At 53.6% G+C, this 26,478-nt stretch overlaps 1 protein-coding gene across 3 annotated transcripts; it reads right to left on the reverse strand.

Annotated features, from left to right (window-relative positions):
• On the reverse strand, positions 1–26,067 carry Cdk18 (cyclin dependent kinase 18). 3 transcript variants are annotated; one of them, XM_021163431.3, is made up of 16 exons: positions 25,836–26,067; positions 8,816–8,964; positions 8,541–8,620; positions 7,938–8,063; positions 6,281–6,337; positions 5,414–5,528; positions 5,164–5,258; positions 4,836–4,898; positions 4,069–4,192; positions 3,794–3,914; positions 3,192–3,289; positions 2,903–3,008; positions 2,754–2,796; positions 2,197–2,287; positions 1,847–1,924; positions 1–1,327 (listed from the first exon to the last, which is right to left on the reverse strand). In XM_021163431.3, exons 2-16 carry the CDS (start codon positions 8,937–8,939, stop codon positions 1,293–1,295), a joined length of 1,356 nt encoding a protein of 451 aa, XP_021019090.1. In that variant the 5' UTR covers positions 8,940–8,964; positions 25,836–26,067; the 3' UTR covers positions 1–1,292. The 3 variants fall into 3 exon arrangements, with proteins under 3 accessions (XP_021019090.1, XP_021019087.1, XP_085697068.1); XM_021163428.3 differs by having other exon boundaries at positions 8,810–8,964; XM_085840942.1 differs by lacking the exon at positions 25,836–26,067 and adding an exon at positions 22,208–22,227 and having other exon boundaries at positions 8,810–8,964.
• Between the last annotated feature and the right edge of the window lie 411 nt (positions 26,068–26,478).

Consider the following 26,478-nt stretch of genomic DNA (forward strand, 5'->3'; position numbering starts at 1 on the left):
TTTTTGTACAACATGAATTAAATATATTCTCTGTCTTTGCTCTGAGTCATGACATTCACAGTCAGTGGGAAAGGGGGTTAGGGAGAACCCAGGCTCCCAGGGGTTAGGACAGGCATTGGGGCTTGACCTCCCCTTGGCCTTTGCCCTTCAAGTTCAGCCAAATGTTGGGGAGACCCTAGACCATGAGAGGAGTACAGAGAGGAAGGGTGCCTTCTCTAGGGATATAGGATAAGGCTCTCAGGATCAAACCTGCTGCAGTCTCACCTCTCTCCAGCTTAGGCTGCAGTGCGGATGCCCTTCCCACCCTCTCTGTGGAGGCCGGTGCCAGGGTCAGGTGGACAGGGCTGGGAAGGAGGTGGGGTGGGGGGTTGAGGAGGAGGCTGAACCAGCCCTAAAGAGCCAAGGTTACCCTGGTACCAGTGTCAGGGTGACCTTGCCTATCTGGGTGCCAGCCTCAGGACCCTGAGACAGGGTTGTCTTATCAGCCCTCAGGAATGATAACACCCATAGGAGTGGCTTAGGGAAGAAGGACATAGGTGCTAGGTCTGAGTTCCAAGGACAGAGTGCACTCTACCACCTGCCAGTTTAAGGCAACCCTTTCCAGACTGGGGGGATGGGCAGGGGCTGGCTGAGGCTGTAGGAGTACATCTTGGGGTACCAGAACACTTCCGGATGCAGCTGGACATGGGCAGCATGCTGGTGCTTTTTAGCCTTGGGTCAAGCCAAAGGGTACAGGGCTTCTGGCAAGGAGGGGACAATAGCATCGTGGGGGTGGTGACAAGAGGAGGTACTACTTTTTTCTGATGCTCCAGGAATGTCTGCCTTTGGGTGGGGTCAGCACACCCGTGGGAACAATTCCAGGGTCCCAGGTCAGGTGCCATATTCCTCGTTCTTAGAGGGGAAGAAGATGAAGTCAGGGTCCAAGGAATAAGAAGGGGGTTTGTCAAGCCGATGAGTCGGCAGGGCCAGGGCCCCCCACATTCTCCTGCACTTCCATTGGGAAAGGGTCCCAGGGACCTCCCTGACCCTCACTTCCCCTCGGGGAAGTGGCTCATGCCCCATCCCACAGTGGGTGACAAGGGGAATGGTGTCCGGGTAGAGGCCACCACAGAGCTGTGTGGCAAGCAAGGGAAGGAAGCAAATGCTACCAACAGGGCTGCCGAGTGGCCCTCCAGACTGGCCACAGGCATTCATTGTTCAGCCCTCTGATGGCCACACAGGCCCCATATACTTCCTGAGTTCTTGTTCCATGTGGCCTCTCATCCCTCAAGGTGCAGCAGGGTGAGCGTGGTTCAGAAGATGCTCTGCCGCCGGCTCTTCCCTCGCCCTGGAAAATGGAGGGGGCCAGGAGACAATGGAGGAATGGGGAAGGGATTGAAGGGACACCTGTCCTTCACGTGCTCTGATCCAGTGAGCTCAGGTAGCATCTCTGTGGCTTGTGAGCTTCCTGGAAGTGTGACTTACCCTCTAGGGGGTCTCAGGTTCAATGCAGTGGAGAACATGTGTGGTGCCAACCCCACAGGATGTTTTAAAAACTACACGAGACAATGCATTGGAAGTGTTGTGCTAGGGACAAAGTCTGGACTGGCCAGGAGCTCAGGATCTTCACGGAGAGCACACCAGGGACAAGGCCTGCCCTTGCCAGGACTACTGTGAAAGGCTGTGTTCCATCTGGGTGGGACTGGGTGGGGGAGGAACCTCCCTATGTGGGGAGGGGGTGTTGACTTCCCATCCGGAGGGCAGACTCTAGGCCCATCTCTTTCTCAAAGAAGAGTCTCCACTGGGGAAAGGTGGTCTACTTGGCTGCCTCTAGGAAAGGATATGGGGTGGGGGCATGTGGCCCTACCTGGGTGCTGGAAGGCTAGGCCACGATAGCCTGGGTCCTTTTGGAGTTGGATCTCCTTCAGGGAGAAGATGGAGGCAGCTAGGCAAGAGAAGAGGGTGGGAGAGGCTTGGGTGGAACCACACTCCCATACTTAGCATCCCCACAAAGCCCAGGCACTCTCCAGTCAACACCCGCCTGGGAAGATCTACCATGTCAGGTGGGATCCACCCCCTTAGCTCCAAATGGGAACTGAAGGGGGAAGACATGTGCCCAAGACACTCAGCTGGACCCAAGGCTCCAGGCTCTGTTATAGCTCCCACTCATGCTGGCTGCCTCCGTCCCTGCTTCTGGCTGGTCCCTTGGACACTTACTGTCATGGAGCTGATGTACTCGGTCTCCGAGAGACTGGAAGTAGGGGTGATTTAGGGCCGCCTCTGCTGACATGCGACTCTTGGATTCATACTGAAAGGCACAGGGTAGGTAGGCTCTTGGGCCCTGGTGGAGAACCTTCTAGAAAATGGGACTCCTGTGCTAAGGTAGAAGGCTGAGGAGGAAGAAGCTCCTGTCTAACTCAAACCATGCAGTCGCAGGCCTTAGGATACCAGGGTTTAGACACCAGAGCTTAACATACATGAAAGGCCATGGCGATCACCCTCCAAGTATCAACTCTATTTGTATATGGCACCACTAACTGCCCTTTAGCCTGTGCTTGCTCCTAGGTAGACACTGCGCCATCCCCAGCATCTTCTAAAGGATGAACTGATATTCGATAGGAAGTTGAGAAAACTGAACCTTCTGTCCCCTGGAAATGCCCAACCAGGCCTTGGGTACCAAACACAGAACCTAGTGCTTTGGAGTCACAGGCGGTGTCTGAACTACATGACTTTCATTCGTTATCGCTCCCAGGGTAGGATGGGAGGAAACTCACCAGGAGGAGGCTGCTCAGGAGGTTGATGCCTTCAGTATCCAACCTGCAAGGAGGAGGTGCTGGCACAGGCACAGCCAGGGGCAGGCTGGGGACCCTTGCCTCTGGGACGGAGATCACAGTGGGGAGCAAGGGGCCTGGCAAGGGACTACCTGGGGGCGTGGCTGAGCAGCGGCTGTGGTAGGTATCGGGGGAAGTTGTAGGCTCGAAACTCAGAGATGGACGTCACACCCGGCCACGACTCTTCTGTAGGTGTCCCTAGAGAACGTGGGACCGGATAAGAAGTATAAGTGAAGGGCCGAGGCCGATATGGCGAGGGAGCAACATTGAAGAAGAAAGCAGAGTAGTCAAAGCTAGCAGGCCCCTCACCTGGGTGCTTCTGGGTAGACAGAGTTCTAGCGCCCCCTGGTGGCGAGGTGGAGCGTACAGAAAGAAACTAACCTAGGAGACGGAAGATGAGGTGCAACTCCTCCTTGACAGTAGAGCCCGGGAAGAGGGGCTTGCCGGTGGCCATCTCATAGAGGATGCAGCCCACGCCCCTGCGGAAGTAAGGGCAACACTGAGGCCAGGAAGCGCAGGCACGCCTCCTAAGGCTGCTATGTGAGGGGTCCAATGGGGCTTGAAAGGCTTGTAAAACCAACCCGACCCCCACTACAGACCCTCTTTGTGAAGCCTGCGTCCCCTTAACTGCTAGGCAGGAAAAGATTCAATACTCTCAGTCTCCGAGGAGCCTTGGGCTCAGCCAGACACTTGTGCTGACTTTAAAGTTGAGCTGGTTTTCATTTTACACCAAATCGTACATTTTAACAATAAAATACCATGTCCCCTTCCAAGATGTTCCAGGGGAGGACTCATCCATCTACCCTCTGGTAATTCCCACCTCCACCCCCTGGGAACCATCTCAGAATTATAGCGTTAGAGGCTCTATAAGCTTGGAGAACCTGATATATTTCAGACTTCATTTGCTAACAGCAGTACATCAGGGAGACGTGAAGCCTAAGGGTGCGGACGGCCTGGTTCACTCCTGTCTGCAGCTCACTCACCACATGTCAATGGGGGTGGAGTACTCGGTGGATCCCAGCAGCACATCTGGGGGCCTGTACCAGAGGGTCACCACCTCATTGGAATAAGTCTTTGTAGGCACTGATTTGGCCCGGGCCAGGCCTAGGAACAGACATGTTACTAGACCTCCGCTAAAGGGTCCTGAAAGGTCCTATACTCAGACATCCCCCAGCATCCCTGCACGCTGAGGAGGCTGTGCAACCCAGGGGTCAGACCCACCTGCCAACCCTTACCCTGACCCTGGCATCAGCCTCACCAAAGTCGGCCAGCTTCAGCTCGCCCCTCTCATTGATGAGTAGGTTCTGGGGCTTCAGGTCCCGGTGCAGGATCTTGCGGTGGTGGCAGTAGGCCAGACCTCGGAGCAGCTGGAACATGAATATCTGGCCGAGAGAGGACGAATGAGCAGCTTAGTGGGACTAGGTCCCATGTGGGAGACCCTACGCCTCTGTCTCAGGCTGGAGAGGAACGGGGACCAGAACAAGTCTCTAGGAAGGCTCCCTGATTCTGTCGCCCACCCTGAAGGCCCACCCTGTAGGCCGCCCGAGGACCTGTAGACACCAGAGAATCACATATGGGGGCAGAGTTCAGGGATGGAGAGGAGGCCGTGAGTGAGAAGAGGCTGGAGCAGTCCCTAAGACGTGAGGTGGGAGAGCAGAGAAAGGGTCCCATAGGTGGGGATGTATGTGTGCTTGGTCTTTAGGTACCAGAACTGGCCATACACACACACACACACACACACACACACACACACAGAGCTTCTCAGAAGCCTCTCTTCCCTCTGGCAGGTAAACTCAGGCTTGGTATTCAGCTAGAGAGGGCTCTGTATCCACAGCTAGACAAAAGAGGACGGTAAGTCTGTGTTCTTGGCTGGAGTGCTCAGATGGCTTCTACACTGACCCTTTCCTCTTCCCTGCATTTGAGGCTCCCGAGTGACCTCAGCAGTCGGTGACAAGGGGAGCGTCCCAAACTGGGCTCTATGGCAGATGGCTGCCATGAGAAGGTCTCCGCAGGCAGGCCCCTCACCTTGACATTGTGCATGTTCATGAGATTCCCACAGTGGTCTAGGTACTGTTTCAGGTCACTGTCCTGGAACAGACAGACAGGTTCAGGCCTGTCCTCTGCCTGGCTGGTGGTCCAGGCTCAGGCTGAAAGGAAGCCCTGTCCTGTCTGGGCCCATGCCTGCTGTGGCACAGTGCCCTGGCCCTGAACCCTTGGCCCACTTCCGCATGAGAACTTAATTGGCAAACAAAGGCTTGGGTCCTTCCCTTGGCCCATCCCTCCCACTCCCTCACTCCCTCTCCTCCCCACCCCACTTCACCCACCCACAGGGGTGAGCCCCAGTCCAGCTCACCAGGTACTCAAACACCAGGGTGAGGGACCGATCTGTGTGAATGAGGTCATGCAGGGTCACAATATTGGCGTGTTTCAGGTCCTTCAGCAGAGACACTGGGGAGACAGGACCACTTGGGTTCCCAGGCCCACCAGTACCTCCCACTATCCCTTCCTGGGGCCAGCAATGGCCCTCCACCCAGGCTCCCACCAGGTGCAGGCTGCTGAGCCCCTTGTCCCAGAGGCCCTGGGTGCAGACCCAGACATTTTACCCTCTCGAATAGCAGTGCAGGGTGCCCCTTCCTCATGTTCCAGCCGGATCTCCTTCAGGGCCACGAGGTTCTCTGTCAGCTTGCTGCGTCCCTTGAAGACGGTGGCATAGGTACCCTGCAACAGGGGAATCCCTGGTCAGCCCCAGATCATCCTATTCACACGCTCCCTCCCAGCCCCACCTCTTACATCCTAGCTTGGGCTAGGATTCAAGCTGGGTGCCCTCTGTTCAGATTCTGTTTGCTCCAAAGTCTGCTTTCTCTTGAAGTGTCCCTATCGAGTCCCTGGCTGGAACGGACTGCGTTTGTCCCTCTGTTCCCATGCTGCCACCTCTCTCTTAGCAGAACTCTGCCTTGCTCTTAGGTTATGGTGATGTAGCCACTTTCCCGTCTCAAACATATACCCACTCCAGGCCACCAACTCTGACACAGGACACCAAAGCAGTTTAATAACAGTGTCCTTGCTGTGTGCCAGGCTCTAAGAACCATACATAAGCTTCTCCTGGTACCCCTCCGTACCCCCAACAGTAGTTATTTTCATCCTTTGACAGAGAATGAAACTGAGGCATGAAGAGAGAGAGAGAGAGCACGGGACATGCTAAGGTCATGGAGCAAGCAAGTGGAAGACATAGGATTCAAATCCAAACCATAGCTACTTGAAAGGGGGGAGAAAGACTAGATCCTGTGCAGAGATCTCTGTCCTCAAGAGCAGGGCATAGGGCATCTAACAACAGCTCTGGAAGCTAGGCAGGCTGCTTGGGCAGGTAGTGTGACACCATGAACCAGGAGGTATGGGTGGGGTGGGGGTGGGGCAGAACAGAGTCAAAACCATCCTACCTGCTGCCAGAGAGAGCAATGTCGGTCTCTTACCTCCCCCAGTTTGTCCAGTTTCACATATGTTTCCAGTTTCCCAAAGCCGATATCTGACTGGGAAGGAGACACAGGAGACGGTGAGATTCAAAGCCCCAGCAGACCTTCCTAGTCAATGTGAAGGAAGTGAGACACCCCCATCGTACAGAGAGGAACCAAGGCTAACAGCTCAAGCAAGGACAGCTTCAAACCCTTCTTTTTCTCCTCTCCCTTCATCTTTGTGAATGCTGAAGATCCTCTGAAAATGGGGGCCCCCTCCTCCGAGATATGAGTACACTGAGCTGCCCAGCCTGTCCGCCGCCCACCTGCCTGCCTGCCTGCTGGGCTCTCTTGCTCAGGTTGCTAGCTCCTCTGTAGCGCACCTGTCACCCTCTACTATGTGGGGATCCACTTCAGAGCCCAGTTCCCTAGTCATCAGTTCATCTCGTCTAGCTCAGGATAAGACGTGTCGTAACAAAATAGAGCTGAGACCCACTTGCCAGAGCTAGACGCTTCTAATGGGCAGCTGGTACCTAAAGTCTGGGGATGAGGTGGGGGGTGTCAGTGGGTCTTTTGTTTCTTTGTGGTTGGCTTTTTGTTTGTTGTTTTGTTTTATTTGGGAGGTCTTTCACTTTTATTAAGCATTATATAACATATATGTGCTATATAATATACTGTGTGGCCTTCTAGCAGGAAGAGATGACCATAGCTGGGGGGGGGGTTCCCTCCTTTGGGGAGGTTTGAGGTTTTTGTTTTTGTTTTTTTCTCATTAGTCAGGACAATGTTTCCCTCATCAATGTTCTCCAAGGCGCTGGACACAGAGTAGCGACTGCCTATCCATCAAAGATCACTGGTAAGGAAGTCTAGCTGCTCTCTAGACCTTGTTCCCACCAGTGAACTTGTGGACACACACAGTGGCTATTCCGGGGGTGACCATGCTTACGTCCATGATGGTGAGGCCAGGGAGAACCTCGAACCACATCTCTGCATAGTGAAACACAACCTGAACCCTATCCAGATACTCCTGGTTTTGTTTTGTTTGTTTGAGACTGTCTTACAGCGTACCCTAGGCTAGCCAGGAATTACATAGCCCAGGTAAACCTTGAATTCTTAACAGATGGTTGTAAGCCACCATGTGGTTGCTGGGATTTGAACTCAGTACCTCTAGAAGTGCAGTCAGTGCCCCTAACCGCTGAGCCATCTCTCCAGCTCAAGCCTTGAATTATTTTTTTTATTTTATTTATTTTATTTATATGAGTACACTGTAGCTGTCTTCAGAAACACCAGATCCCTTTACAGATGGTTGTGAGCCATCATGTGGTTGCTGGGATTTGAACTCAGGACCTCTGGAAGAGTAGTCAGTGCTCTTAACCGCTGAGCCATCTCTCCAGTCCCAAGCCTTGAATTCTTAACACTCCTGCAACAGCCTCCCAAAGAATCCTGGGAGTACAGACATGAGTCCCAACACTGATTTATTGGCCTTAACTAGGGAGACCCTGGGGCTCCCAGGGGATTTGGGGGCTACTTGGCTCCATGCATTGACTTAGAGAGACCTCTTATTAAAACCCTCAGGGGGCCAGCAGGTGGCGCCAGAGGCATCGGAATCTTTCTGGAAACCACTGTAGGCTTCAGCTGGCATGAAGAAGGCCATACTGGTGTCTCACACCCTTAGACTCACCAGGGAGGCACGGCGGGACATGCGGGTGAGAGGCTTGGGCAGCCCTGGGTTCTCCAGCTGTAGCTTCTGCAGGAATTCCTGGGGTAGGCGGATGTCCATGGGCAGAGAGAGCCTCTTGTTGAGGTCCTGAGGTGGCAGAGATGGGATGGGAACATCATGTTGGCCCCAGAAGGTCCTTGCCTCTCATTCTGGATCTATCTGTCCATATAAGGAAGGCTAAGCCACAGGCCGTGACCTCAGGCTCACAGTTACCTGAGGGGTGTACATTTGTGAACCTGCAAGGATTACTACGTGACCTTTAGAAGGTTCCTTCCCCTCTCTGGGCCACAGTAGAACATAAATAAATCTCATGCCATCACAATGTAATTTTGTAAGCACAGTTTTGTTTTTTTTTTTTCTATTCTTGGCACGGGTATGTGGGCTATAAAAACAGTCAATTGTCTAACCAAGAATGTTTTAGCACTTGACATATATTCTCACTGAATCCCCACCATAAGCTGCACCGGTTTGAGCCCCCCAGTGGCAGGCTCTACCGCAACCACCCTGCTAGGTTTACTGCTGTGGATGTGTGTGACCCATGGAGCCCGGGAGGGGCACCCTCACCTCCATGGAGAATCGGCGCTGGTTCTGCCGTTGTTGATACTGCATGCCAGGAGACAGCTGCTCAGGCTCATCTGTGCCATCTGTGGGGGAGAAAGCGCCTGGTGACAGCCCACAAGACTGAGTGGCATGTCTGAGTGGGACAAGTGTCAGTCCCTACCTCCCACTCAGAGTATGTGAACAGCCCAGAGCACCCCCACCCCTTCTTCCCAATGTCAGCTAGTCATCAGGGTCACAGGGAACCTGGGTGGAAAAGAGCTAGGTGGCCTGACCCTCACTCTCATTCGTCTGAGTGTGGAGTTGGTTGAACTGCTCAGTGAACTCAGCCAACGACTCCTCAATGGTCTCTGGGCGGGGCACGGACAGGGAAAGCCTTCGCTTGAAGTTCTTCATCTTGTTCATGATCAGCAGGGGTCCAAGATGGGTCCTGGGACAGAGAGGAGAGAAGAGGGCAATGTAGACAGTCTGGACCCATGGGAGCCAGGCTCTGCACAGGGCATGCTTAGGTCACTATGTCCAGAGCCACAGCTCTGTGATTGCAAGATCTAACCCTGTTCCTTTCTCCAGTGAGTCTCCGCTATCTTCTGACTATGAACATTCCCTCCCCTGCATCACAGCATCAATGGCTATAGATACAGGTTTGCAAGGGGCCACTTCAGACATTCAGCCTCCAGGGGCAGGAGGTCTAGACATCTCTGGGGCAGGATATCTGAACTGCATGGCCCTCGGGCCATCTCTGCTCTTTCTGAAGGAGCCTAACTGGCTGGTGGCTGCTGGCCACCTGTCAGCAGGTTTCAAACTCCACGATCCCTTTTACTGATACCAGAACATCCCCTCTCTGGCTCATCCTGGATCCTTAGGAAGAAGATCAAAGGACAGTAAATGCATGGCCCATCTCTACCTCTGCTCCAGATGCAATGTGCAAGTCAAGGACAGCGTGGGAAACTCAGCCAGCCCAGGAAAGGGGAAACCTGTGCTGCTGGGCCCTCTGTTGCCTCAGTCCTTTGAGCAGGCCTGGATTCCCTGGGCTGAGAACACAGTGGGGCAGGAGCTGCCCTGTTCAAGGCCCCCTGCATGCTATTCTCCACAGGTAGACCCTTTGTTCTCTCTCTCTCTCTCTCTCTCTCTCTCTCTCTCTCTCTCTCTCTCTCTCTCTCTTTCTCCCTCCCACTCCTCCTCCTCTAGCTCTATTCTGAGATTGTCTCACTGCGTATCTCTGCCTGGCTTGGAACTCATTATTTAGACCAGGCTGGCTTAGAACTTAGAGAGATCCACTTGCCTCAGCCTCCTGAATGCTGGGATTAAAGGCATGAACCACCGTGCTTTTTCCTATAGGCTCCTCTCCACCTGCTTCATAGGCTCTCTCTCGAAACCATATCTCCATCCTGCTGGGCCCCACAAAGCCTTCACCTACAGTGGGGCTTCAGGAATCAGAGGCTACATAACCCTTTGACCTCCCCATCCTAGCCAGGAAGGCACTAAGAAGGCTAACCCTGTTTAGGAGGGGCCACCTGTACTCCTCCCTGGGCCTACTTATAAGCCACTTCTGGAGGATGCTCAGGCCTGCAGCTGGCTAGCACCCAGTTGCCAAGGCAACCAGGCCCCTCCTGAATCCTCCTGGTTTAAAGGATTATGGGTCAGTAACATGTTTGCTTTGCCTAATGATCGTATCCTCCATCCTCTATGAGCCTTGAAAAGGTCCGCTCCCTGGCACTCCACCCTCCCGGCTGCCCCTACCACCACTGAGCTGGGCCCTCAGGCTCTCCTGACCCAGGCCTGGGCCTTTCCAAGCAGAAGGCTCTGATCTGCCCTGCCAGCTGAGCCCTCCTCTGCTGAGCAGCCTGCAGTCCAAGTCAGTTCGGCACACGGCTGATGGAGCATCTCCTGTGTACAGCACGGTGCCAGACACGAGGTTACAGTAACTAACCAAGACCCCTGTTCCCAAGGAACTCAGGTTAACGATGGCACTCTGCTGCAGGCTCTCCCCAGCTTCCTTGCCTTGCCTACCTGGGTTCCCCCTGGAGTCCTACTCTTTTCATTTCTTCTAACAGCCTCAGCCTGCTCTCTGCAGAACTCTGGGAGAAGGCTCCCAGAAGACAGCCACATTGTTACCTGCCCTGTGTGTGGCATCTAGCTGAAAGGACCCACAGAGGCTCTAAGGAGGCAACGGGGACAGATGGGCCCAGTGACAAGAAGACTTGTCACACCCTGCCTGGTAACTCTCATTCCCAGCAAGACCGGAGGATGCGATCACTCTGGGTACATGTCCATTGTTGTCCAGGTGTGCTGAATGGCAGGATGACCAGAAACATCAGAAAAAAAAAAATCCAAACCACCAGCTTCTGGGACTGGGGCCTGGGATAACGCTTGGGACTGAACCTAGGGCCTTTCAAGGAAAATGCCACCTTCTCCTCACTATTAAGATTAAAAAAAAATACATGTATATGTGTTTGTAAGTATACCTGTGTATATATGTATATGTGACATGCATGCAGGCACTCCTCGGGGCCAGAAAGGGGAGGTGGATCCTCTGGACCTGGAGTTACAGGCATCAGTGAGATGTCTGATATGGACTCTAGGCAGAGGACTCAGGTCCTCTGGAAACAGCAAACACCCTCGGCCATGGAGCCATGGTTCCAGCCCATTCTCCTTTGGCAATGGGTATTTTGATGTAGCCCTGGCTAGCTTTGAATTTCCAGTCTTCCTGCCTCAATCTCTCCAGGGCTACGATTACAGGCTTGTTCCTCCAAGACAGGCAGAAGATATATTTTTAAGACAGTGTCTCCAATAGCCGGCATGTAGAGACATGGTTGGCAGGATCTGGGGTTCAGGTGTTCAGGTGAGGGCTAACTGTCAGCTCATCCTTCCAAACTGTCATCTGGGTTAGGAGGGGAACCCCCAGACCTGCAGAGGATACAGGAAGGAGACAGATACCGTGGCAGGAGTCCCATAAAAGTGGACCTGCTCTGGCTGGAGAACATATTTACACTCTAGGAGTAAGCCAAGGGGAACTCTGTATGTGTGTGTGTGTGTGTGTGTGTGTGTGTGTGTGTGTGTGTGTGTGGACCATAGCTGAAGGGACATGGGGCACATGGCTAAGGTCATTCTAGTGGAGGCAGGGGACACATGCACTTGGCTGCTCGTGGCTTCAGCTCTACCAGGAGGAACCAGAGCCGTCTTTAAAAAGCTCTCCCTACAGTCATCCTATGGGGTGGGCTTATGGGATTGTGTGATGGATTTCTGGCTCAGGGATCTCCCAGTAGCTGCCATGATTTATACCCAGGCTTTTGTTCCGGGTGGATGACTTCTTCAAGACAAGGACCAAGCCAAAATCCCATCTGCTCTAGGGTCAGTTAGGAGCAAAGAGCCAATAGCTGGCCTATGACGGAGTGGGGGATGGAACAAAGAGGAAAAGCTGGAAATGCAGAACGGGACCCAGGCTCTTAGGCTCAAGGCTTGACCTGAGCAGAGAGCAGGGCTACTGCACAGCAACAGCAACCAGCTGTTCTCTCTGCTGGAGAAGCAGCCAAGAGGAAATGGCTGTCACTACAGCATGAGGAATGGAGGTTAGACGTAAGGATAGACTTCCTGATGGTGACATGAACACAGGCAGCAGGAATGGTGACCAGAGCAGAGAGTGCCTACTTCTCTCTGCTGGGGACAATTAGAGCATTGAACACAGTGGGGTCTTGGGTGTGACAGGGCACCCAGGGCAGTGAATGGTTTGTTGTTTTCCCAGCTCAAGACACAAGATGCTCTGATACAAGATGCTCTGTCACTGTTGCCTTGGGAGAATCAACTCCTCAGATTTGGGGGCTGAGGGGGAAGGGAGACAGGAAAAAGGCCTGTCACCTTGGTGCTGTCTGCCCCTCATCCCCAACAGAAAGGGACAGAAAGGCTCAGTGTGACCCAGCCTGAGGCCCGCCCAGGGCCAGGCACAGTGTGGCCTTTGTCCCCAGGCCAAAGAGCCATCTGGGTCTGTCCCGTGCAACTGGTGCCAGGGAAAGAGAAGTGTGGTGTAGGGGTGCCACCCAGCAGGGTGTCATAGGGGAGGTCACAGCGGAGGCCCCTCAAGAGAGCGGTAGACTGGGTAGGCAGACCCTAGTCAACCTGCCTCCTACCTCTGGCCCAGGTAAAACCTCCTTATCTCCTAGGCACACAGCAGCTGCCAGCACTTCCTGTTGGTGCCGGAGACAAGGGTGTCACAGGGAAAGGAAGGAGGAGCCAGGCCTGAGGGAAAGAGAGGCCTTGCTAGGCCACTGTGCACCATGAGAACACAAGAAAGGCCAGACTCTGAGGCCAGTGGGGAGCCAGCGAGGAGGAAAATGGTGTTTATGGAGCGCTTTAGTTAGCACCCACAGACTACAAGAAGGGATCGACCTGCTCAAATTGAGGTAGCAATTTCTGGGGTGTCGTGCCCATCACAGTGACATCGCTCCCCACTTCTAGCTGAGGTCCTCCCCAGTCCTGTCCCCTTCCCTGAGACCTAGGTTGCAAATGATTTTTCCTCCCTCAATCAACAGGTAGTCAGGCATTCTGCCACTGAGCCACACTCCAGCCTGGCCTTGTACCTTTTGATGGATGTACAGCCAGTAAAATGGGCAGGATTGTAGATGCCAACAGGTACAGTAGAGGAGAACCCAGTAGGAAGGACAGAGAGCAGAAGAGGTATGAGTTTAAACAGGGTGATTAGAAATGAGGCTGGAGAGATGCTCCAGTGGTTAGAGCACTGGCCGCCCTTCCAGAGGACATGGGTTCAATTCCCGGTACCAACATAGCAGTTCACAACTCCAGTTCTAGGGGAGCTGGTAACCCCACACAGACATACATGCAGGCAAAAACACCAATGCATATAAAATAAAAAGAAACGTATTAAAAAGAGTTCCCTAAGAAGGTAAGACTGCAGATGCTCAGGGTAGAATGTGGAGGGGGCAGGTCAGTGGGAGAAGAGCAGATGCAAAGGACCTGAGGCAGAACTGAGTGCTAGAGAGCGAGAGTCTGGGGTCAGAGTAGGGTAGAGGGAATGCAGAGCAAGCTGTGTGGAGAATCTCGGCATCCAGGAGGATGGGAGCAGATGAGTGGCAAGATTCCCACTGATGTCTGAATGAACTCTCTCTGACTTCCGTGTTAATAACAGACTGTATGTGGGCAAGCAGCCCCGGCAGGCAGCTCCTGTAGAGACCCAAGTGAAAGGCAGAGGACTGGGACCAACATGGCAGCAGTAAAGGAGGGAAGTCATTGCTGAGAGAGGAGGCTTTATATAGGGGTAGGAAAGCAGTCAAGGACATGCAGCCTGGCAGTCAGAAGCACGGAGCAGTCCCTGGTGGGTGTAGGAGTCCTGGTAACTTGGATTAGGGTGGGAAGACCAGGGGTTGGAGGGAGCCGTTTAGTTTCGGCATCAGATGACCTCTGAGCCCGAGTTGACATCACACATGTAGCATCAGCATAGCCCATGGTGGTGGCTCCTGCTACGGCGCAACACAGCCCCGCCCGCTGCCTCTCCCCACTGGCCTGTTGTCCCGCAGCCCAGGACCACCGCAGATACTGTCTATCCGTGTCCTGAACCCTTTCCTGAAGAACATGGAGGCTGAGATGATTGTCAGAACACACAGGGCACTAGAAGGAGCCAAAGGCAGGGGCAAATGTCACTTCATAACTTCGGAGGCCAGCCCTGAGAATCCTCTCAGCAAACTCCTTCCAGGCACCCTAAGGCCTCCTACCTGAAAGTGACTGCAGTTACCCAGCTTGCACCAGGCACTGTCAGGATTTGGACCTGACTGACTGACCTCCTGTCCCACTGTGCCATGATCCCTCCAATGGGATTCATGCATATACTTTGGGTCTCTTGGGTCTTCAGGTTTGTCAACTTCAGGCCCAGAACAGCTGGATGCTCTGCATTCAGGTGGGGCCTAATTTAGTACTTGTCCTCACACCAAGGCACTGTGGTTCCTGTACTGTGTAGGTGCCATACAGCAGCATGTGTGAACACCTACTCCATTCACAGCATTGGGGAGGGGGGCTGTTCTGGCATGAGTCTTGGTCTACAGCCAGAGGCTAAAAGGTCTAATTCGGGGCTGCCCACTTTCTGAAGTCCAAGAAGGTTTGACCCTCAGTTCCAAAGGCAGACCAACAACTGGGGATTTCCTGATACCCTCTGCTTTCCCATTCTGCCCCTATCTCAGGCACTTAGCCACTGTGTGCCTTGGGGGAATTTTCAAGAACTAGAGGCAACAGCTGACCAAGTTTGCAGACGTCATAAACAGAGCCTCAAACGCATTCACCTTCAGGGAAAGCTGTACTTCTGGAAATGGGCAGATCCCATAGCCTCCACCCTGCCACCTGACCCTGCTGGAGGATGAGGCACAGGGATGTTGGCTACCCTTGCTGCCTGGGGCAACAGCAGCACTGACACCCTGTCCCAGCTGGATGTCAGAAGGGCTGTAGGCCTGGGGCCTTCAGGGTGGCCAGAACCGAGGAGGACAGACAGGCCCAAAGTCACGCTGCCAAAGAACAGATGCTGTGGACAGTGACTGAACTCAGAGAACATTCCTACAGATTCTGGAATGCAGGAAGCAGGAGAAAGCCTTCTGGGGCCAAACTGGGCAAAACCTACAGGAAGCCAGGTCAGGAGGCTACGTGTTGGGCTCTGGGCCCTTGCAGCATCTTTTGTTTGGTTTTGGTGCTGGGATGTAGGTTAGTGGTCAAGGGTGTACAACATTTCATTATAGCCAGAAAGATCTATGGTAAGAGTCACATGCTGTGAGCCTTACTCATCAAAGTTCTCCATCCGGGTCAAAGAGCACACTGGCAGGGCAGCCTGGAAGGCACCCATGTCTTAGTCTTGCCTGGAAGCAGAGGTAACGCCTAGCCTCTAATCCAACTGTGATGGGCACCTATGCCCAACCTCAGCCTGCTTCCAACATGACACCCTGACATGCTAGCAATCCCTCAAGTAATCATGGCCCTCACAGGAAGCACAAACTCCAGGGCCCAGTACACAGGCCACTGGTGTCTGCCTCCCATCTCCTCCTCTTCCCCTTTTTCTTTCAGTGGTGTTTTTGAGACAGGGTCTCTCTGTGTCATTGTGGGGCTCACCATGTAGACTAGGCTGGCTTTGAACTCACAGAGTCCTGCCTCTGCCTCCTGCGTGCTGGGATCAAAGGTGTGTGCTACCATGCCCGGCCAGCCCTCTTGTCCTTTGAGAGTCAGCTCTCAGGCCTTCCGGAAGAGTCCTATTCGGTTGACTATGCTTGCCATACCCACGCTCCATTGCTCTGCACACACCGCCCTTCTGGAATGTCCTTCCTCATGTCCCCCCTTGGTGCCGCCACCTGGGGAAGGGATACACAAGCACACACCTCTGTCCCCCAGGTAGAGTGAGAGGCGCTTTCCTGCCGCCATCAGAGCAGCCTGCAGACACACAGAACCAGGCATGCTATCTATCCTTCAGGACAGGAACAGGGCCTTAGTTATTGTTTCTCCTTCTGCCTCACACACCGCAGCGCCCAGACTTGGCAGCTCCGCAGGAGGAATAAACAGGTGGCTGAGAAGCCCTCTGAGCCACAGACTCACGGCTCGAAGCTTTTCTTCTTAGATATACACAACTTTTAGACTGTACCATGGCCAACTGTGAGCTCCAGAATCTTTCACCACAGGGAGTCAAGGGCTAGTGCCCTTCCTCTTGTTTTTGGTTTTTGTTTGTTTGTTTGTTTGTTTGTTTTTCAAGACAGGGTTTCTCTGTATAGCCCTGGCTGTCCTGGAACTCACTTTGTAGACCAAGCTGGCCTCGAACTCAGAAATCTGCCTGCCTCTGCCTCCCGAGTGCTGGGATTAAAGGCATGCGCCACCACCGCCCGGCTGCTAGTGCCCTTCCTATCTCTTTCAGGCAGCTGGAGACCTATTTCTAGCTTTACCTTCTCCTTGGTCAGGCCAGCTTCAGTGAGCACAGGAGGAGGATCGGGCCCTGCTCTCTCCTTGGGTACCCTAGCATAAGCTGTACAGCTCCCCCCCAATCCCCAACACTGGACTATCTTTCTCGACTCTCTTTGGCTTAAGAGGGGTCTGGATTGCAGTGACAGGCAGACCAGGTACCAAAGGAGAGCTAGCTACTCATCCTCCAGAGGTCGAGTGTGACCTCTCCCCACAGCGCCCCTGACATCTCCAGCCTGGGACTGTAGTGTCCCCAGACATAGCACTGTGATGTGCTGGCAGAACACCTGACCCTGCTCAGTAGCTGTCTGCTTCTTCGTTCCTTGTTTGCCTGTGCGCACACAAAGGCTGGGTCTACCCGTGGCATTCCTCCACGACCATGGTCTGTCCAGAGCCACCTGTGAACATGCAAAGGTTGGCTCAAGGGCTCCATTATGCCCTGGCCCTCCTCATCTGCATCAGTTGCAGCGGGGATGGGAGGGAGGGTGGGGTGGAAGGGACAACTTCCTGGCCAGCAGAAATTCTCACAGGAAGTCACACGTAGAAGCATCCTAAGGAGGGTGAGCAGTGAGAAGAAACAAACGTATCTGGCAATCTCCAGGGCCGTGGGATGGGGCTGGCACTGTCCTGGGGCCTCTCCCAGGATTCCTGTCACTTACAGGCAGACTATACCAGAGGCTCAAAGGGCAGGTGCTCCACTGGGCACAGACCTGACTCCAACCCCTACAGATGGCCCCTCCTGGCTCGCTGAGACCCCATTGCTGGCCCTCCATGTGGTTAGTACATCAACCCTCCTGTGTCCACTCTGCACCCTCTGGCTTCTTGGGGCTCAGGGACCTCTGCACATATAGAATCTAATAGCTTTGTCTTTGGGGAGAGGCACGGGAGGGGGTAGTCGGTTAGGGCCTGCCTGTAATTTTCAAGGAGATTGTGTTTGCTAGTAAAGAGGTAGGATATAGTGCCCTCTCCTCTGTCGGTTCTGGGTCTGGTAGACAGAAAAGACTCTCCATCTGGGCTGACAGGGCCTTCCTCAATCTTCCCCATTCCCAAACTCTCAACTAAAGTGCCGTTTCGTTGAGAAGCAGGGAGTATATGATCGGGAGCAGGGGCAAGCACAGGGGCAGAAGGAGGAGGAGCAGGGCCAGGAGCAGGAGGAGGAGCAGGAGCAGGAGGAGGAACACAAGAGGAAGAGCAGGAGCAGGAAGAGCAGAAGCAGGAGTGGGAGGAGGAGCAGGAGAAGGAGCAGGAGGAGGAGCAGGAGGAGGAGCAGGAGGAGGAGCAGGAGGAGCAGGAGGAGCAAGAGCAGGAGGAGGAGGAACAGGGACAGGAGCAGGAGGAGGAGGAACAGGGGCAGGAGGAGCAGGAGGAGAAGGAGCAGGAGGAGGAACAGGGGCAGGAGCAGGAGGAGCAGGAGGAGCAGGAGGAGGAGGAACAGGGGCAGGAGCAGGAGGAGGAGGAACAGGGGCAGGAGCAGAATGAGCAGGAGGAGGAGCAGGGGGAGCAAGAGAAAGAGGAGGCGCAGGAACAGGAGGAGGAAGCACAGGAAAAGGAGGAGGAGGAGCAGGGGCAGGAGGAGGAGGAGCAGGAGCACCAGCAGGAGCACCAGCAGGAGCAGGGCAGGTCCAGCCCCCACCACCCACAACCTCTGCTTCCACTTAAAGCTCTCTTCTTCCTCTCCTGCTCCTCTTGCAGTCCACCTTAAAGGGCCTCTTTGACTTCACCCAAAAGACTCCCCAAATCTGTGACCCAGCAATCTCTCATTGTGGGGTGTACATACCCGAAGGGAGGGAAATCTGTCTGCAGAGCCACTCTACCACACCATTACTCTCTTCATCTAGGAAATACAACAGCCGAATGCCCAGGACGCAGGAATGGATTTTAAAACTGGGATTGCTATTCAACTGTTAAGGAGGAAATCTTGCCGTCTGTGCAAATGGATGTGCTTATGGTCGGTGGAGTAAGGTAGACACAGAGGCAAACAGGAAGCTGCTCTTACCGAGGGGAAAATAGAATGGTGGGTGTTGGGGACTGGGGCAGGGGGATTACAGGAGAAAGGAGAACCAATGGGACAGAGTTGGATTGAGACAGGTAAATCCTGCTGTTGCGCACAGTACGGAGACGAGAGCGGACTAAGGCTCTGCAAGGTGTTCCCACTGCAAAGCAGTGCTAATCCCCAGACTCGATCGTTATTTGACATATATGTTGTAACGCAACATCACACTGCGTCCTCAAAACACACCTAATCATGGCTGGAGAGATGGCTCCTGGGTTAAGAGCACTGACTCCTCTTCCAGAGGACCTGAGTTCAGTTCCCAGCAGCCACTTGGTGACTTGCAACCATCTGTAATGGGATCTGACGCCCTCTTCTGGTGTGTCTGAAGGCAGCTACAGTGTACTCATATAAAATAAATAAATCTTTTAAAAAGGGGGCAGGGGAGCTGGAGAGATGGCTCATTGGTTAATGAGCACTGGCTGCTCTTCCAGAGGACCTGGGTTCAATTCCCAGCACCCACATGGCAGCTAACACCTGACTATAACTCCAGTTTCAGAAGATCTGATAACCCCACACAGACATACACACCATATGCAGGCAAAACACCATATACATAAAATTATGTCTTGAAAATCTGAATTCTGCAACCTTATCCGGGGTTTTCTGTAAATTCTAAAAGAACAGTACCACCACCGTCTTCACAACAAACATCAGAAACAGAGGACGCCAAGTTCAGTGGCCTTTAGTGCCCCTTGGTAGCCCATCACATCTCACACTTTGTCTCCATGCCTAACTTTAGCAAGAAAGGGGCCTTTAAACACTAGTGTCCCAGGAGACCTCAGAGTCCCACAAACAGGGGGTGTGTATATAAGGGGAATTTCCTGCCTTCTTTTAACAACCGCAGTCCTGTTTATTCTCCGCTCCCACCAGCCTGGCCTACACTAACCCCTAGCCACATTCTGAGGGTCACTCTCGTCTAATCTCCCTCGTTCCCATCAGAGTGGCTGGCCTGAAACAACAGCTTGCCCCTCCCACCAACCCCAGGAGGCCCCACTGGCTAGCCCAGGCTTTGGGTAATTTCCCTACCCTCTCTCCTTCTCGACCTCCACATAGCCTCCCCTCGGTGCTGGCCCAGGTGACCACCCTGGCCTGGGCCCGTTTCCTGCTCCTCCATGCCCGCTCTGGAGAGCCTCTGGGCAGTCCCAGCTCTTCCTCTGTTCTCTAAATATCCCTGTCTGTGTCACTCAGCAGCCAGGGCACAGGCCCCTCGAGGGCTCCTTTCTGCTCACTGGCCTCATGAGCACATGGCTAGCTCCAGGCCTCTCCCTTGATGTGTGCCTTAGACTCACTGCTCGGCCTCAATAAGAATCCAACCTCCTGGGTCTCTTCCCCTCCTTCCTCTCCTCCCCCCACTCCCATATTTAGTGAACCTACTTCCTCACCTGCCCCTGAGGCAGCACACCCCAAGTTCCCTCTTTGGCTCTTTGCTCTTCCCTCCTACAACAAATATCCTGGGTGATCTCATCCTTTCCTGGGGTGGAAACCACAACCCCCGTGCTGGTGACTCTCAGACCCACAGCTCCGGGCCCTCTGAGCCCTGGGCCTCAGCATGCAGGTCCAGCTATCAACCAGGAACCACTGGCTGAATGCCTCTCACGAGTCCAGCATGAGGGTATGTGAAAAGGGCAGCTGGGTACAATCCGGGGAAGCTGCCTGTCAGCGTACAGACTCCACCCAGACACGCACGTATAAACACCATCATGGCAGATATATATAAAGGCAGGCAAAGGGTCAGAATGCCAGCAGTGGTCACCTGGCCGCTAGAGCTATGGGCGGTTTTCATTTCTTCCCATCTGCATCTTCTGATGTCTCCATAATGACCACTTGCCGCTTACCTAGTAGGAAGGCAGCAATACCTCTTTGTAAATAAAAGAGTATTTTTAGCTTGAGATTCCAGAATGATTTAGAGAAGGCCCAGGGAACAGGGTAATTACTTTGAGCAAGGGTCAGCAAGATTTTTCCTTCCTATAGGAAGTCAGTCAACCAACCACTCTTGCCAGGCCCGTGGGAAGGCGATGCCCCCCTCATGAAGGAAAGAGAGTGTTGTGTTCTAGAAAACCTTGATTTAAAGGCACTAAGATTACAAATTTAAGTGCCATAAAATACTATTCTCTTCCTTTGAGTTTTTCTCCAATCACTTGAAAATATATATTAAAAACTACTCCTAGGTCTTGAGTGGTAGTCCATGCCTATAATTTTAGTACTTGTAATTGAGAGACTGGAGAATCGCCTCAGGTTCAAGGCCAACCTGGTCTACACAGCAAGTTCCAGGTCAGGCAGGGTCATATAGCATGATGCTGTCTTGAAAAGCCAAAACAGGCCCTGCAGATGTAGTTCAGCAAGCAGAGTTCTCGCCAAGCATGCAAGGCCCTGGGTTCAATCCCAGTACTACATAAACTGTAAATGGTAACATATGCTAAGAGAAGAGAGGAATAGAATTTCAAGGTTACCCTCGGCTATATAGTGACTTCCAGGCCAGCATGGGAATTCATACGACCCTGACTCAAAACATAAAAATCAAAACCATTCCTAGTTCAGAGACCATTCAAAAGCAGGTGAGATTCGGAAGGGGCCGTAACTCACAGTCCCTGCCTTGACTATCTGGTATTTATGTAGCATGGAATCCTGCGCCCACTTCTTTGGTAGTATTTTTCTCCTCCAACATGACTCAAGAATGAGGCCTCCTTGATTTGCTTTGCCCCTCTGAGCCATGGCAAGGACTGGGTATCCAGACCTCAGTCGGGAGAAGTGTCTGGGCAGTGAAGTTTAGAGGGTTGCAAGGGTAAGACTCTCCTGGGGCCTCACCACACAGCTCACTGGCAAAAGATGGCGGCCTCCGAGAGCATGGTGGGGTTTAGAAATCCCTGCTCTTGCTTCTATTTCTCAAGGCAAGAAGATCGGACTAAGAAAGAAAGTCATCTGCCAAGGCTCCTCAGAGTGACAGGCAGAACTGAGACCGGAAGTGAGCTTCTGATGAACAGTTCCGTGTCAGGGCCACTGGGTCCCAGACAAAGCCCCTCTGGCTGCCTTGCCTGGAGATGAGGCCTCATGAGAGAGAGAATCAGCTCAGAATCCTGGCATCTGCATAGCAGTTAGATCAAAGAGCGAGGCTCTGTGACCTCCTGGCAGGCCACACCTAGCCCGGAGTCCCTGCTCTCCAGTACCAGTCACACGCCCGCTTCCAGGCAGCGAGTCCCACCAGCACGCGTAAGGGATGGCTATGTCGCCGAGGTCTACTCATCCTGCAAGAGTTTGTTTTGCTGGGTGGCTGGGACCAGAGGAAAGAAGGCTTGGCTGCGGAAGGGGCTCCCCAGACTGGAGAGGGAGTGGGCGTAAAGTGAATGGGCAGAAATCACGCTGGAGCTTTCTCAGAATTTCCTGGGATGATAAGGCAGAGCGAGGCAAGGGATGCCGTAAGAGAATTCTCCTCCTACCCTGGGATGGAGCCCTTCTGTTTCTCCCTACTACAGAGATCCTGCCGTCAGAAAAGACTCCATGCACCATCGGCCCTCCATGATGACATCAGGTAAGGCAAGAAGCTAAGGCCTATGGGAGACATGACCTCACTGCAATCCTCAAAACCACATGAACCATTTTAAATTTGGGAAGTTGAAGCTTGCGGGGGGAGCAAATTGCTGACCCAAAGGCAACCAGCTATTGAGTGGCAGGGGCAGGGTTACATACTCACAGAGCCTCGGCCCCCACCAGCGGCTAGCAGGAGACATGTGCTTGTAAATAGTGAACAAGAAAAGTCAACCAGGGCTGGTGAGATGGCTCAGTGGGTAAGAGCACCCGACTGCTCTTCCAAAGGTCCAGGGTTCAAATCCCAGCAACCACATGGTGGCTCACAACCATCCGAAACGAGATCTGACTCCCTCTTCTGGAGTGTCTGAAGACAGCTACAGTGTACTTACATATAATCAATAAATAAATCTAAAAAAAAAAAAAAAAAAAAAAAAGAAAAGTCAACCAGCCATTTGGGGCCATTCTTCCCACTTTGCCTGTTCCCAAGGAACACATCAGCTAATGGGGGTGGGGTGGGGGGAGTGGGGAGAGGATGAGTTCAAATCCCCAGCATCTATTGAAAGGTCAGTGCAGCCCTGTAACCCCATTAATAGGCAGCAGAAACAGGGGAACACAAGGACAGGTGGCTGGCCAGCTAGCCTGACCAAGCTCAGCAAGAGCCTCTGTCTCAAGGAAAGATTAAAACACAAAACAAAACAAAACAAAATATCCATAAGCATGAATAAGAAGATATCTGACAATACCAACCTCTGGCCTAAACACACATAATTAAAAATAAATAAATAAATAAATAAATAAATAAATAAATAAGAGTCAGCCCAGCATGATGGCACTTGCCTTTAGTCTCCTAGCATTTGGGAGGAAGAGGGCAAGTGGATCTCTGTAAGTTCAAAGCCAGCCTGGCCTGCATTCTGAGGACAACCAGGACAATGAGGAGAGACCCTGAGTCAAAAGGAGGGCATGGCATATCCAGGGTGTACATACCCAGAAAGTTTGGGCCAGTGTCTTCCCTGGAAGTGTGTCCTGACTTACCAGGGTCCTGCTTGCTACCAGGCAGCTCTGGGACCCTTTTCAATTCAAAGCCAAACCTCAGACCCTGCCTCCCGATCCCACCCCCTCAGCTGACAGGGCCTTCGGAACACTCTGCACAGGGCTCCAGCAGACTGACCAGGCTGAAATGCACCGGGATCCTCTGTCCTTCCCCTGATGCTCTGCCACAGGCTAGTGCCTGCTGGGCCTGGCCTCCAGCCCTATAGTGATATACAGCCTCTGGGTCTGTGTGTGTGTGCTCACGTGAGCACACTCAGCTGTAGGAGCCAGTGCTAACCTTGGTGTGTTCCTACCCTCTGAGATGGGAAAGTGCCAGCTCAGCGGCGAATGCCTAGAGAGCGAAGGTGAAGGGTCCAGGGAAGAGGAGAGAAAGGGTTACTGGGGGACACACAGCCCAAGGAAAGAAATGTGACTTATTCCCAAAGGAGTGGAGCTAAGCAGGTAGGTTTGGAACTCAGCCAGCCAGTCCCTCGTGGACAGCAGAGCAGAACAAGGACTGCAAATAATTAAGTCCCAGGAAAGGGTCCTCTTACCCCAAGCGCAGGGTCCTGCCAAAGTCCTGAGGCCTACCTGACCCACCAGTACCCAGAAGACTTAGTACCTAGCACAGACTGCTGGCCTTTCCTGACGTTTCCATTCAGCCCACCCACCCACCCACCCACCCATTTCTTATAGAGAACTCTCCTCTCCAACCAAAAGGGGGAAAACTTCTAACCAAGGCCTTGGCTTGCCGGGGTTTCGTGGTCTTCCGACCCAGAGTCAGCCCTGGGGCATCACTAGGACATCGCCTTTCCCAGTCCTCATCACCACATGATCACTTCGGTTTCCATGTGTTATACAATAATAGCCCTCCCTACCAGGAGCTCCTCTCCACACAGGACACTGAGCAAGTTCGAGAGTGTGCTGGAAGCCACAGAATCAATAGGAGGATTCTAGGAATGGCTTAGGTTTGACCATCCTTTCTCATCTTCAGGTCCCAAACTCAGAGAAGGAAAGATGGAATCAGAAGAGGAAGAGGAGGAAGAGGAGGGGGAAGAGGAGGAGGAGAAGGAGGGAGAGAAGGAGAAAGAGGAAGAGGAAGAAGAGGGGGGCAGAAGAGAAGGCTAGAGTGAGGTAGGAGTCAGAAGACCCAAGCCAGGCTTTTTCCCTATGAAGAGCGGCCTCTTCCCCTGGGAGCAGAGAACACAGGGTTAGTAGAGAAACACAGCCCCATTTCCTCTGGGTCTCAGGGCAGCTATCCCCTCCCCAAACAATCCCAGACTTGCTTCTTCTCAGATTATTGTCCCTCTGGTAAAGGCTGAGTCTGCCTGGGGAGTCCGATTACTTAGAGAACTACTCCTCTCCTCCCTGGGAATTCCAGCCCAGGAAGAGCAGGAGTTGGGAACGGGCTTGGGGTCAGATAGACGTAGACCGGATTGAACCCGTTACATCACTCTCACCCGCCCCTCCCCCAGTCTGTTCCTTGGCTAGTGCATTAGTGATCATAACACTCATGAACTATCATGACATTATTATGACACCTTGCTTGGCACACTGCAGAGATTGGAGACAGGAGCTGGGGCAGAGGGAGCCTCCGATGCAGCCCAAGTCCACAGGCACAGCTGCCTGTTGGCCACACCCCAGAAGCTATCCCAGACCCAAGGCATGACAAAGACATGCGTTCTTGAGACGCAAGGATTTGGATCCCCACCTATCCCACCTCACTGTGGGCCCTGTGACTCCATTGAATTTCACATCTGATAGGGTGGGGGCCAGCTGGTAGTGTTTGCGACCCGACCCACGGGGCCCAGACCACACAACACAGCTGGGTAGGCTGGGGAAGACTGCTCAAGGCTGAGCTGGGATGGCAAAGAGGGGCAGATGGCAGCAGCCAGAACTCAGGTTCTGAGGACTGCCCCTATCCCACAATTCTACTCCTGCTCCTGGGAAAGCTTAAGAGAAATATATGAGGCCGCTAGAGCCTAGAGGGGTGCTGACCCCCTCAGTACAGGAAAAACAATCCCAAAGCCATCAGGGGCCTGTCCCCCAACCGCGTGGAACAGAGCCTTTGACCACCCCATTTTCAGAGTCCTGTTTGTGACCTCCAAACAGAGCAGTCAAGCCATGCGTTTGAAGAGCGAGCCACCCACCCTCCTTTCCCACACGCTATCAACCGCTGTTCACAGCTGACGAAGAGGGGAGGATCATTGCTTCTCTGGACTTAGCCCAAGAGAAGAGACACGTTCCCTAGCGATCCTCCTCACCACGCAGCCAGCGCTCGCGGCTTCACCTGTCCTCAGTTTTCCCCAGGTCTCTGGCCTACCACCCACGGCCTGTGGGGCTGGAAAGTTCACGAAAGCCCAGAAAGCCCTTCGAGGTGGCAATCTGGCCCTACACTCTCCTGAATCCCTTCGTTATCGGGACTCCTGACCCTTGTCCTTCCCATAAGGAAAGCACTTAGCGTCTGGCTTGTGCCTGGAGGGAACTTTTGCTTTTGTAGGGTTCCGACGCTCAGGGCCAAAGAGAGTCCCGGATCCAGAGTCCCCGCGGGGCACGCGTTCTGCCTCAGCACCTGGAACTTGGGAGTGGCTTTCTCAGGGCATCCTTCACCCCACACACACACCAAAAAAATAAATAAAAAATAAAAAATAAATAAAACGCAAGCGCGCCTGCCGAGCGCCCATCGCCTATGGCAGCTGGAGAATTCTGCCCAAATCTCCAGCGTAAAGGCAGACGGCCCCTTTAAGGACCGCTCGGCTTACCTTTGCTCAGCTTGCCCGGCGCGGTGCCCCTCTCTGGCCGCCGCGGCGGACTCTGCGCGTGTCCCGGTCGTGGCGAGCCGGCTCCCGCCCTCTGCGGCCGCGCTGCCAGGCTTAGGTGCCCTGCCCCGCGCCCCGCGCCCTGCCGGGGTCCCTACTCGGGACCCTGGCTCTTCCTGGCCCTGGAAAGGTGACGGTTTCCCCCCAAAGAAGCTGCAACCTGAGCTGCGGGAGAAGGGAGAAGGGAGAAGGGAGGGGTGCAGGAAGGTGGGTAAGAGGAGGAGGAAGGCAAAAGCCCGGCCCCAGCCAGAGTTTTTCACGTGTACAAGTTGACTCCGCCTTTGTCCGGACCGGCCCTGCCCACAGCCACTGCCAATCTCTTGCTCTCCCTCTGTCCCGGGGCCACCCCTTTCTCCCACTCTGGGAACTAAGGCCTGTGCTTCTTCCTGTTCCCCTCATAAGCTGGCCCTAAACTAAGTACAGGGTGAGGCCCTTTGGCCTGGACCACACCTGACAGGTCTCTAACTGTCTCTACCCAACCTGCTGAGTGCCAATTTCGGGGTGTGTGTGTGTGTGTGTGTGTGTGTGTGTGTGTGTGCAGCACCTAGCACCTAAGAGCTAATGTGCGATCCCAGGGCACAGGGCC

Source organism: Mus caroli, unplaced genomic scaffold (assembly GCF_978045245.1).
Source record: "Mus caroli unplaced genomic scaffold, Mus_caroli_1 scaffold_1, whole genome shotgun sequence".
Taxonomy (NCBI): Eukaryota; Metazoa; Chordata; class Mammalia; order Rodentia; family Muridae; genus Mus; species Mus caroli.

Bases quoted from the DNA above. Each gene is read 5' to 3' on its own strand.
- Cdk18 (XM_021163428.3), bottom strand. From the start codon at position 8,939: ATGAACAAGATGAAGAACTTCAAGCGAAGGCTTTCCCTGTCCGTGCCC. The intron at 6,338-7,937 runs GTGAGTCTAAGG...TCTCCTTCCCAG, and splicing joins TGTCCCGCCGTGCCTCCCTG to TCAGATATCGGCTTTGGGAA. The intron at 3,009-3,191 runs GTTAGTTTCTTT...CACGTTCTCTAG, and splicing joins CCTCATCTTCCGTCTCCTAG to GGACACCTACAGAAGAGTCG.